Here is a 12904-nt window from a genome sequence, read left to right as displayed (position 1 = left end):
GATATGTGGTGCATTAGAGAGGCCGGTAGTTGTCACACTGAGAGAGTTTTGGTCTCAAATATAATGCTTTGTATAGATATTTGTTTTCGTACTGCCACACTATTTATTCAATGGAGATATAGACCTTTACCAAAAAAAAAAATCTATCCCTTGATATATACACGCACACGTTCAGTATCCATCCGTTTATTGTAAGGACCTTGTTATGTCCTCAAGCATCAATTTCATGGCATATTCCATCTGGGAGGATTGTTTGGACTGGAAGTATCTGCTTTTCTCATCCCAAAAAAAAAAAAAAAAAAAATCATATTGATGGGTGGTTATATCTCCTCCTGATCAAAATAATTTAAAATCCTACAGGTACCCTCCTAATTTTTTTTTTATATTGCTATAGTTTCATACTATTATATTATAGTTTATCAGCAATGAATTTATTCATGGGGCTTTATCCAGGAAGGAAAAATCTAGATCAATAATTCTACTCTATCCCAGCCCAGACCGAATGAAGATTCTTGACACATAGCCGGTTCAAACCGGGTCGGGTTAACTCGAAGGTGGTCTCCTCATACCAAGTGACGATTCCCAAATCTAACCCATCCCCTCTCTTATTCCGGCGGCGGTGAAACCCTAACTCTTGAACTCGATCCGTAGAGAGACCCTAGCCCTGGTGGAATCCGGCGAGCGGACGCCATGGTGTGCATCCGTCGAGCGACGATCGAGGACCTTCTGGCGATGCAGGCGTGCAACCTGATGTGCCTGCCTGAGAATTACCAGATGAAGTACTATCTCTACCACATCCTCTCGTGGCCGCAGCTCCTCTTCGTCGCCGAGGACTATGGCGGTCGAATCGTCGGATACGTCCTCGCCAAGATGGAGGAGGACTCCTCCGAGCCCTGCCATGGCCATATCACCTCTCTCGCCGTCCTCCGCTCCCACCGCAAGCTTGGCATCGCCACCAAGCTCATGACCGCCGCCCAGAACGCTATGGAGTCGGTCTTCGGTGCTGAGTACGTCTCCCTCCACGTACGCCGCAGCAACCGCGCTGCCTTCAACCTCTACACCTCCACCTTGGGCTTCAAGATCCACGACGTCGAGGCCAAGTACTACGCCGACGGCGAGGACGCCTACGACATGAGGAAGCAATTCAAGGGTCGCCACCACCACCACCATGGCGACGGATGTTGCTCTGGGGACTCAAAGGCGGCCGGTTCTGGTTCTTCTTCTTCGTCGGGTGAGGGAAAGGTCTAATCTTGAGGTAATCTCGTGAACTTTCTGGAGAATTTTAGTGGTCAGTTTTATTTTGTTTTCTGTTTAACTCCATATAGCATCGGAATTTTGATGTCTCGATGAAGCAATTGGCTAGTTCGGTTCTCTGTTGTCTGATTCATTGCTGTTGTTTTCTATATTTTAGATGATTTAGTGTGGGATTGATATGTTCTAATGGAATGAAATTAACGGCTATCTGTTGAACTTGATGAATTCATAACGGGTTTTGTGACACCTATGGTGATGGAAAAATGTTGAGTTTGTTGATCTAATGCAGGGATCTCTCTAATCTATCACCTTTTACTGAATATAGTGAACCGTTCAGGTTCTCGTCTTGTTGCCCGTTGAGACGTTTCTGTTTTGGTGTGGTATTGTTGCAGGAGATACTGGAAACAAATCACCAACTTGGCAGGGCAGCTGCGTTTGGGCAAAGACGGCCAAGGATGGTGCTTCATTGAGTGAGAGGGAGAGAGCACTGTACCGAAAAAGTGAGAGGGAGAGAATATCAAATGTTGACTTTTGAGGTGATCTCATGAATATTGCTGGGAAAGGAATCATCCTTATTTTTTGTTGCTATCGCTGTTATGACTTCTTGTGATTTGAAGTTGATGATTTGGTGCAAAATCAACAAATCATTGGATTGCTTTTGCATATTTTATATCTGTGTGGTCAATCCCGTTGTACATGTGAAGTTCTGCTTTGGTTTGTGTTTGCTTTTAGCAGCTGAAATTGCGATTCCTGTTGATATTCTATATATGATGTTGATTGAGCCAAGAATGATGTGTTTTGTTAAGTCAAATGGCTTTCCGATGGATTCGATGAATCAGTAAACTGTTGAAGTGATGGCTTGCTGGTGTGTGATATGTTGAAATTGTTGATTAATACAATGGATTGTACTTCTTACTGAGTGTAGTCAAAGTTATGGGTTTTCTCCTTTTTGTTGTTGACATTCTTCTGGTTTATTTTGGCATGAGAACATTTTTTTCCTGAAAGCCATCATGTCATGCATGTCCAATGGATCCATTTTTTCTGTAGAGAAACCATCATGATGTATGACATGTGTGCTGGTATGGAGATGGATAATTTGATTTATCTTTGCCTTATCTTGGATTATGATCCATGTTTTAGTGGTGAATGGTGATTGATATTGGTAATGAATGTCTGAGAAATGGATGCATAGCTAAATCTGGCTGAAAGTGCTTCCTCCTTTGGATTCTGCCAGAAGGTTGCTGTTTCTAGGACAGATGTATCTTTCATTTTCCCCCTTCTCAACCTTTTTTGTGCCTTCAGCATGGTTCTGCATCATTCATTTAAATTGCATGGTAGATACTGGCTTTTGCTCAATATGCCTTTCCTTGTCAATTCCTTTAGTATTTTTTGTATTTGATATGTTTTCCATTTGAAGGATGTTTTAAATGTAGAGTTACTTTCTCTATTATTTAGGATCATTAGATTTACAAAGACAACTATGCTTACAGAGATCTACACTCCATGTCTTTCTTCTGGTATTGTTTGTTGTTTTGCATTTGCATTTTACATACAAAGAATGGTTTGGTTAAAATTACATGACAATCTTACTATGAAAACAGGTATACTGGCAGATCTAGCAGAATGGTAATGATACATCACAATAATCAACTTATAAGTATTCTGCCAGATTATTTTGGCTGGTGGAAGTGCTATCCTCTCTCCCAGGCTTTTAGTTCAAGAGCCTGCTTCTTCTGTTTCATTTTACTTCTTGTCGTACATGGTTAATGCTTGTAGAATTAAGATTGCTTTTCATCTTTGTTATGCAATGATAGGTGATACAAGAACCATGTTTTTTCTAGCCAAATGCTTATATATGCATATAACTTATGCAAACAGCATACAGGACATTTGCATATTGGATGTACTACACTAAAAGAGAATACATGTTCTAAATGGTACATCTCAGAAACCAAATGCTATGTAGAGCAAACACTGCTGCAAGTTTCTTGCATACAGGCGCCATTGATTTATTGCTTCAGAAAGCTTTTCAGATATAAGCCTGCAGATGAAGTTAGGGAGATTGGATACACCAAGTCATTGTCTGCCATCATTTATGTTCAGCAACATTCTTTTCTATAGACTATGATATCCAATAGTATCAGTTGTCGGGTGTCTTGTAGTTTCTCATCTGGCGAGCTCTCTATCTCTTTAGGACTTCCTTCTTCCCATGAATGCTGCTTGGTTCTTCGTAGCAATTGCAACATCTGCCACTTCATTTTGGGTGTCTCTTCTCCCTGAAGATTGCGGCATTGCACTGCAAGTTCAGAGATTTCTTTAAGTGGCTTCATCACTTCTTCCTCTACGAGCTCATTGTCCAATGTGTCTGCGAGTGGATGCTTTTTCATCATCGAAACTGAAAATGTGATGCAGGACTCTCCGTCCGAATAAATTGCTGGGTTCCCGGTGATGAGCTTCAAGATAACTACCCCAAAACTACAGGCATCATTTTTTTTTAAATTTTTTCCTGTTAAATGGCGCATCTGTAGGCATTCAGGATCCCAAGTAACCTGTACAAAGCCTTGACGCTCCAAGATCATATACTTTGGCCATACATTTGTCATCGAGAAGTATGTCGATGGTTTTCGTGTCTCCATCAACGATGGAATGAGATGTTGACGAATACAAACAGGCAGGTGCTTCAGCAGATTCGATGGCAATATTGAAACAGATATCTGATTTGACATTTTTGCTACGGATAGAGTTGTAGAAGGGCCCTAATGGGGACAGTTGCATATACCAACATGGGGATATCTACCTCTGAACAACAACACGAGCTTGGCAACGTTCTTGTGGTTGTTATGTGAAAGAATGAAAATTTTCATTCACAAATTCTATCTTCTTTTATATCAACGATCACCTTAGAATTCTTTATGGCAACTGCTCGTCATCCAAAATTCCTTTGTGAACTAGGTCTACTCTGAAACAACGGGTGTGTATTGGTCAGAGTTGGTTGATGCCCTTTCTAGGTCTTCTCTAATGAATGTGTGCTTTGTATCAACTTGCCTTGACCTCAGTTCCTCATCCAAATCTAGACCTTCATTTTGCGTATCTCTCTTCTCTCTTTCTTTGGGTTATCGCATAAGCATGAAAGAATCTTTTGCTTATCTCATAAGCATGAAAGAACCAAGAGCAACCACAATGCCGCCGGTTGCGCTGAAACCGGCATGAATGTAGAAAGCTCAGAAACTAGTTGGAGAAAAAAGATTGGTATTTGTTAGCTCTCATGCTTGAATGGTAGTATTACAGGGAGAATCTACCATCCGGCCCGATCTTCTCGTTATCGGATTATGATTGAACACTCATGGATATCTTACTGACAACTTGAAAAGATGATAAAAAAAATCTATCAAACACTAGGAAGGAAAGATCATGGAACCAAACTGAAGTGATTTACAACATCGGCTACTACTCGACCCTTGGATCGGAGGCTTGCCGACCTCAATTTCGGGATCATTCTGATTATAAGAGACGAAGCTTTAAGCCATCAGACAGTTAAAAGAAAAGATAAATCCAAAGAAATCTTTTAGAATCTCGGATGGTTTTCTTTAATCATGAACACATGAGTTAAAATCACACAATTAACATCGATAACCCACTGCTGCGGTCGTGGGCACCGATTCTCTGCTTCTATCATCGAACTTGGAGTTCACGCATGACTATTCTCCTCTATATAAAAAGGGACAAGGGGACTCTCAAAGAGGTTCTTTTTGAAAGAATAAATTTATTCTCCCACTCTTATACTCTTTTCTCTATTATTCTCAAGTTCTGATTGATTTAATCATCGAAAAATCCCCTATCAGAGAATCTCCGGCACAAGTGGACTTCACTTGCAGGTTCTTCAAAGAGTTTCAGTTCTTGAATTGAGACCGACCACCCCCATGCACCACGGATTGGAGACTTGCTGCAATAAGTAGGATTCCTAATTGACGAGGAAGGCATGATTACAGAGATTCAAAGTTCGACTTTGACATGTTGCCGCTGCCAACAATGACTGAAACGGTGGCTAAATCGAGGACGACGTTCTCTCCCTGAAAGTCGGCCAAAGCAGTGCAAGCCGATGGAATGAACTCATTGCGAGTGTCAAAAATGAGGTCGCAGTCCGGCAACCCCTCCACCCATGATTTTTAATCCTTGGGAGCTATTTTTCTAACGTAGTTCTACCATCTCACTTTTCCCTTCACCGTTCTTCTGTTCACCAACCAAACCAATTATTTCATCCATTGGTTCACCAGTCAGTGATTTGTGACAAAAGGCTAAATCTACCCATCCCTAGATATTTGGCATCCTACTGCAACCTATCTTACCATCGAACGCTTGCTGTCTTCTCGCCGTTCTAGCAAGCGCAGATTCAATTTCACTTATGATCTATTCTTTTGTGGATAAATATTATAAAAAAATTAGTTAATTTTTTTATTAATCAATTTATAAATATTCTCATGACTTTCAAGATGGATAAGTTATTTTTCTATGGATAACATTTACCCATAAAATGAGAAAAAATCTTATCCATGTAGAAAGTGGGTAAATCATTTTTCCATCAATCAAAAAAGTAATCCATTTAATTCTTTCCTAATATACCCTTAACCATATAATAATATAATATAATAATATAATAATATTATATAATATATATTATATTATATTAATATAAGATATTAATATAATATTATAATATATTATATTATATTATAATAATATATAACAATAAAATAAAATAAAATATTAATATTTTATATTATAATATAATATTATATTATATATTTATAAAATACTATAATAATATAATATATTTTATATATAACATTATATATTAATATAATATATTATATTATATTATTTTCTTATATATAATAATATTAGATATTGTTATATTATATTATATTATATATATCTATAAAATACTATAATGATAATATAATATGTTTTATATATAATAGTATATATTAATACCATATAATATAATATAATATTTACATAATAAAGGGTATAATATATGACAATATATTATAATGATATAATATATTATATTATATATTAATATATTATAAAATACTATAATAATAATATACTATATTATTATATATAATAATATTTTATAATATATAATATATTAATAATATAATATATAATAATATTTATAAAATAAAAAATATGATGAAAAATATAGATAGATCATAGCAACTTATCCAAAAAAAATAGTAATACAAAAGAATATGGATAACAGATTTCTAAATATCTTTCAATGTATAAAAAAATATAGATAAATTATTTTTTTTTAAAAAATATTTATCTAAAAAAATATAATTTTTTAGGTAAATCTTTTATCCATAAAATAATGAACCTTAGAGTTAACCCTCGGAATGGAGTGGATATTGCGTAGAAAGCATGAGGATTAACTCCTCTTAATTGCTGGATGGAACTAGGTGACATATTGATAGATTTCTAGTATTGTTTGACGTGCTTTATAAATTCTAGGAAGCTATCAGAGTGCCATAGAACTATCAGATACGTGTTGATATATTTAGTTGTGTATGCATATTTACTGAGATCTAAAATGTTTGAAGACGTACCACTCAAGACAATATCCCTCTTGAGCAGGCTTCTTAAAAAGAAAGGAATGAGTATTTTGTCACGAGAGTCGGAGGCCATGACCATCCAAGCTACCAGAGGTGTAGGACATGGCATGTGCCAAGATCTAGTCCATTATATTACGGTATAAAAACTTAAAATCCTTTACGCCTGGTTGAATATGGAAGCTTGTGTTTTCCCCTCCCTTCTTCCTGACACAGAGTGTCCAATTATATCTGATCTCACGTACGTCACGGAATTATATATCCAAGTTTCGGGGAGGGAAAAAAAAAAAAGCGTGGAAATGTTTTTTTATGGTGCATTAACATGCGAGGTCTCACTTTTCTGAGTGGCACGTGACGCTTCACCTCATTGAATATATGATATACATAAATATGGTGAGCCCCCACGAATAAAAGCAAGAGCAGAAATATGTTTTATAGCACATTAAACATGGAAGACCTCACTTTTTCCGCAATGGATCGCACGGTGGTCGCTTCAAGATCTGTACAGATGCTGAACGAAGGAGATCAGGATGCTATGATAGCTGTATGGGACGAGATTCAATGATCAGTATTGCAAAAGAACATCAATCACTCTTTCACCGTCAGCATTGCAAAAATACATCAATCACGCCGTTCGTACAAAAGAAAGAGAAATTTTTTGTGCACCGCAGACGGTGTGCACGGTTGTTGACTCACACACAAAATCGAAAAAAAAAAATTTTTTTTCATACGTCATATTTCGATCCTGCATTTGAACAATCATCACGGACGATATACCGCCGGCGGTGCATAAAGAATTTCTCAAAAAAAAAAAACCGAGACCCACACCAACATAGCAGCACTGATTTGCTCAAGGCCCAAGCACCAAGCGTTGTACGGTTTATGGTGTTTTCTTCCCGCTGACACAATATGGAGCATTTGCGGTATCCTTGACACGAGGCAAGGTTTTCCAAGAGGACACACCATCAATTGTCCCTGCATTCTCCATGGTTTGCTAATTACAAATTTTCTACCATGTGATTTATGTGTTATGGGTGAAGACGTACAGCATGTTATATTTAATACCCACTTGCGAAGGACATCTGAAATATTATTATAATTAATTTAGGGGTCATTGCCATTGGGACATTCAGATTTACTCGTCCGATTCTATATCGACTATTCAATTCAAAATCAGCTCTTCTGATTCCACATCTGTCAGATTAAATATACGGCTTCCAAATTTTAAAATAAAAAAAATCATATTTGGATGCCAGATATTACTTTTGATAGAAATAATGATAAATACAAACTTTGTAGGATGGACGGAATCTTGATTTGCTATAATAGTTATCCTTCAGCACACCATTCAAAATGTATAGGGTTATGCAAAATATTTATATTTGATAGAATATGGAACTGATAACATTGTATTGATTATCAACACCGTCAGATATTTTTTTGACAGTGACTACAAAGTACAAATCTTGATAAAAAGAAAGAAAATGAATCTGTCGCTCAGTCTGACAATAATAATGGAGAGAATGTTAAAATGTATCAAAACTATACCATCAGTACACTAACAACTTATCAACTATCAGCATCTTCAAACGGCTACCGACACTACATCGATTTTCGATCCACTCTCGACCATAAACATCAAGCAATCTCCAGCTGGCATAAAGAAAGGATGGCTTATCTCGCCCACGGACCTCTCCTGTCAGTTGCTGACCCCACACTTAATTTTAGCCGATCCCACTTTAGCTATTGATCCCTAATAGTTTCGATCAATTCGAGACTTCTTCAAAATCAATCATCTAACCGATGCAGCATCTTCATGGCCGAAACAGAGTCATTATGACCGACTGATCAACGATCGACCGTCAAACGGTTGACTACCATGATCAACTACCGACTGCCATAGCTGACTGGCCGACTGACCATCATAGCCGACTGCTCATCATGACCGACTAACCGTCATGATTGAAGCAGCATCTTCATGACCCATTGCCTAATTTACAATCATGATACTACAATCATAGATAATAATTACATATCACGATCGTTAGTGAGACATAAACAACCTACTAACTCCATGATTATCGTCCGATAATCAAAATTAACTATCCTTTAGTGCCATAAAAAGCAGGACTACGTACTCAACGGTTACACCCAAATCAACTATAAAAGGAAGATAAGGGAACAGGCAATGGTAAGACACTTCTGGGCAAACATTCTGTCACTTTCTATATTCAACTAACTATTCGTCTACTCTCCACTGACTTAGATATCAGAGGATCCCTACCGGACACAATTTCGATCAGTAGACTTTCTTTTGCACTAACGTCAGGTGCTCCAGGAGATTAGCCGCAACAGATTGGTGCATCAGGAAGGGGGGGGCAAAGATCCAATTATCAGGATGAAAATGAGAGTCCAGAATATTTTTACCGGCTCCGACCGACAATCTTCTCGTCAGAAAGATCCCCCATCTCCACCGACAGAGCCCAATTCTTCACGTTCGATCATCACTGCAGACGCTCAGTAATTCGTTGTCTTTGTGCAGCAAATAAAGATGCTGACAGAAGATAGTTCACAGCCTCTAGCAACAATCGAAGGAGCTCTCACCAGTCTCGATTGTCCCCTCAAATTGACGTTGTCGAATGTCGGCTGTCTTGTCTTGACACAGCTAACAATCGATGGCGGTGCAATCTCAATGGCAGTCTCATCGACAGGGTGGAACACACCACTCATTCCATCACTTTCAACATGCCGATCACTGCCTATTCCCGCCTTCAAAGCTGATAAGAAAAAACGATGATGTTCTTTTCCTCCATCCAATGAAAGTTCTACTCTTGGGTGCTCTTTCCGAGAAGATTTTCGGCGCATGGACAACTACGAGCAGAAGCCCTATAAAGCAACTAAGTGATGAGTTTTCGAAGGACAGATGATTTGAAAAGCTCCTCCAAATAATGAATCGATCACGATCGATGATTCAAAAAGCTCCTTCAAACGACGAATCGATCACGATCGATGATTCGAAAAGCTCTTCCAAACAATGAATCAATCATGATCGACGATTCGAAAAGCTCCTCCAAATGATGAATCGATCATGGTCAATGATTTGCAAAGCTCCAAACGATGAATCGATCGTGATCTACGATTTGGAGAGTTCCTCCAAATGACAATCATGTTTCGATTCAATAGAATAATATTTTTGACTGAATATTTGACTATCTACATATTGGTCAGTCGGCTTTTATCCGATTGACTAGGAGATCCACATCCCGAAAGAAAAATGATGACTCAAACAGCTCATCCAACGGCCATGTCATTCGACGACAAATATGAGCTCCTACTCGAGATATTCGGCTATATACAAATATGGTGCCTGACCGATGACTCATCATCCAATGTACATGCCGATCCAACTTTCATCGAATGAGCGGAACAATACGCCGACTCAACCACGATTGAGCAGAATAATACGCCGACTCAATCATGATTTAGCGGAATAATATGCCGACTTGACTACGATCGGATGGAACAATATGCTGACTCGACTACAGTCGGACGGAACAATATGTTGACTCGACTATGATCGATCGGAACAATATGTCAACTCGACTCTAATCAGTCAAAAAATATTCAACAATTATCTATGATGAATGATGATCACATCCAAAAAGACAATACAAAGAAAAAAAATTTCACTATGAACTGAAGGCTACAAAATCGAACTAAGATCCGATAACAAAAGAAAATTTTCTTTCATTATCAACTGAAATGACCATAGAATCAGAACTCAAAATCATAGCAGAAGATTCGCGGACTCCTATCATCCAATGCGTCAAGTCACCTTAGACTTGGGAGTGGGAGGCAACTATTGGAACATTTGGATTTACTCCCCCAATTCTATATCGGTTGTCTGATTCAAGGTCGGCTCTTCCAATTCCACGTCTGTTCAACCAAGCATATGACTTCCAAACTCTAAAGTAAAAGCAGAACCATATTCGGATGCCAGATACTACTTCCGATGAAAGTAATGATGAATGCAAGCTTTGTAGAATGGATGTGACTTTGACTTGCTGTGATGGATACCCCTCAACACACCATTCAAGATGTATAGGGTTGAGCAAAGCATTTATATCTGATGGAATGTGGAACTGACAACATTGCATTGATTATCAACACCATCAGACACTTTTCTGACAGTGACTACAAAGTACAAACTTTGATAAAAATAGAAAAATAAATCTACTACTCAGTCTGACAATAATAATGGAGAAAGTATTAAAATGTATCAAAATCATACCATCAGTACACTAACATCTTATCAGTTATCAGTATCTTCAGACAGCTACCGACACTACATCAGTTTTTGATCCACTCTTGACCATAAACCATCAAGCAATCTCCAGCTGGTACAAAAAAATGATGGCTTATCTTGCCCACGGACCTCTCCTATCAATTGCCGACCCCACATTAGATTTTAGCCGACCCCACTTCGATTATTGATCCCTAACAGTTTCGATCAATTCGAGACTTCTTCAAAATTAATCTAATCGATGCAGCATTTTCATGACCAAAGCAGAGTCATCATGACCGACTGATCAACGATCAACTATCAAACAGCCAACTGCCATGATCGACTGTCGACTGCCATGATCGACTGCCGACTGCCATAGTCGACTGGCCGACTGACCATCATAACCGACTGACCGACTGATCATCATGACCGACTGACCGTCATGACCGAAGCAGCATTTTCATAGCCAACTACCTAATCTATAATCATGATACTACAATCGTGGATAATAACTACATGCTACGACTGTTAATAGGCATAAACGGCCCACTAACTCCATAATTATGGTCTGATAATCAGGATTAACTACCTCTTAATGCCATAAAAAGTAGGACCACGTGCTCGACGGTTATATCCGAGTCGTTTATAAAGAGGAGATAAGAGAACAGATAATAGAAAGATACTTTTGGACAAATACTCTACCACTTTTTATATTCAACTTACTGTTCATCCACTCTCTACTGACTTAGGCATCGGAGGATCCCATCGGATATAATTTCGATCAATGAACTTCCTTTTATTGGTAGCTCTTCACTGACGTCAGACGCTCTAGGGGATTTGCCGCAATACTATTCAATTTCAAAATGTTGAAGACAATTAATTTCTTTTTTTAGTATCATGATACTCGTTCTCGTACATTGGTTGCGTATGTGGGCTGGTATATTTGGCAAGCAAGAAACTTGCGTATATTTCAAAATCAGTCATCTACTCCAAATCACATTGCATGTATCTCTTATGGAATGGCAAAGGAATTTATTGAAGGCTGTTCCATCTCTTGGTCCCGGGACATCTACAGCTCTAGAAGCTCCTTATCATTTTCACCTTTAGTGCATTGGATGCCCCTTCCCCAAGATTGGTTGAAGGCAAACTTTGACGGTTCTACAAAGAATAGAGTAGCTTGTGCAGAATTTCTTGTGCATAACCATATTGGTAGAATGCTTTGCGTTGGTGCATGCTGATTTTACTTTTTTTCTATGCCATTTACTGTGCTCCGTGCTGCTTTGAAAGCTATATGATTAGTAGCCTCTCTTTTTCATCATCCCAAGCTCATTCTGAAAGACGATTCGACAATAATTATTGAATGGATCAAGCGACAATCCCCTTCGTGTGCAACTCAGCCTATGCTTCATGAGTTCCACCATTTTGTTCCTCTATTTCAGGACTTTAAAGCAGTTCATGTGTTTAGACAAACAAGCAAATTCTACTGTAGATTTTTTGGCTGGTATTAATACAAATATTCATCTTACAGATGCCTCTAGTCTTCATCTAAAAGAACTCTTTATGTTAGACCATCTTGATGTTTCTCTCTATGTTACCCAAAAAAAAAAAAAAAGCCTCTCGACTCACTTTAGACCACATCCTAGGATACCAACCGCATTGGTTTGCATTTCTAACATCATAAAAATGAATGCCCCAAGCCAGCCACTAAATAGTTAGTTCTTTGTAATATATTTGCATAAACATGTCTTCA

The 12904-nt window shown here is 38.2% G+C and overlaps 1 protein-coding gene across 1 annotated transcript; it reads left to right on the top strand.

Moving 5' to 3' along the window:
• The first annotated feature begins 502 nt into the window (after positions 1 to 502).
• LOC105055688 (N-terminal acetyltransferase A complex catalytic subunit NAA10) lies at positions 503 to 1924 on the top strand. Its single transcript, XM_010937610.4, has 2 exons — positions 503 to 1255; positions 1647 to 1924. The coding sequence occupies exon 1, from the start codon at positions 691 to 693 to the stop codon at positions 1246 to 1248; it is 558 nt and encodes a 185-aa protein (XP_010935912.1). The 5' UTR covers positions 503 to 690; the 3' UTR covers positions 1249 to 1255; positions 1647 to 1924.
• Positions 1925 to 12904: the final 10980 nt, after the last annotated feature.

Source organism: Elaeis guineensis, chromosome 12 (assembly GCF_000442705.2).
Source record: "Elaeis guineensis isolate ETL-2024a chromosome 12, EG11, whole genome shotgun sequence".
NCBI lineage: Eukaryota > Viridiplantae > Streptophyta > Magnoliopsida > Arecales > Arecaceae > Elaeis > Elaeis guineensis.
The sequence above is the reverse complement of the archived record's forward strand: the minus strand, read 5'-3'. Positions and strand labels throughout refer to the sequence as shown.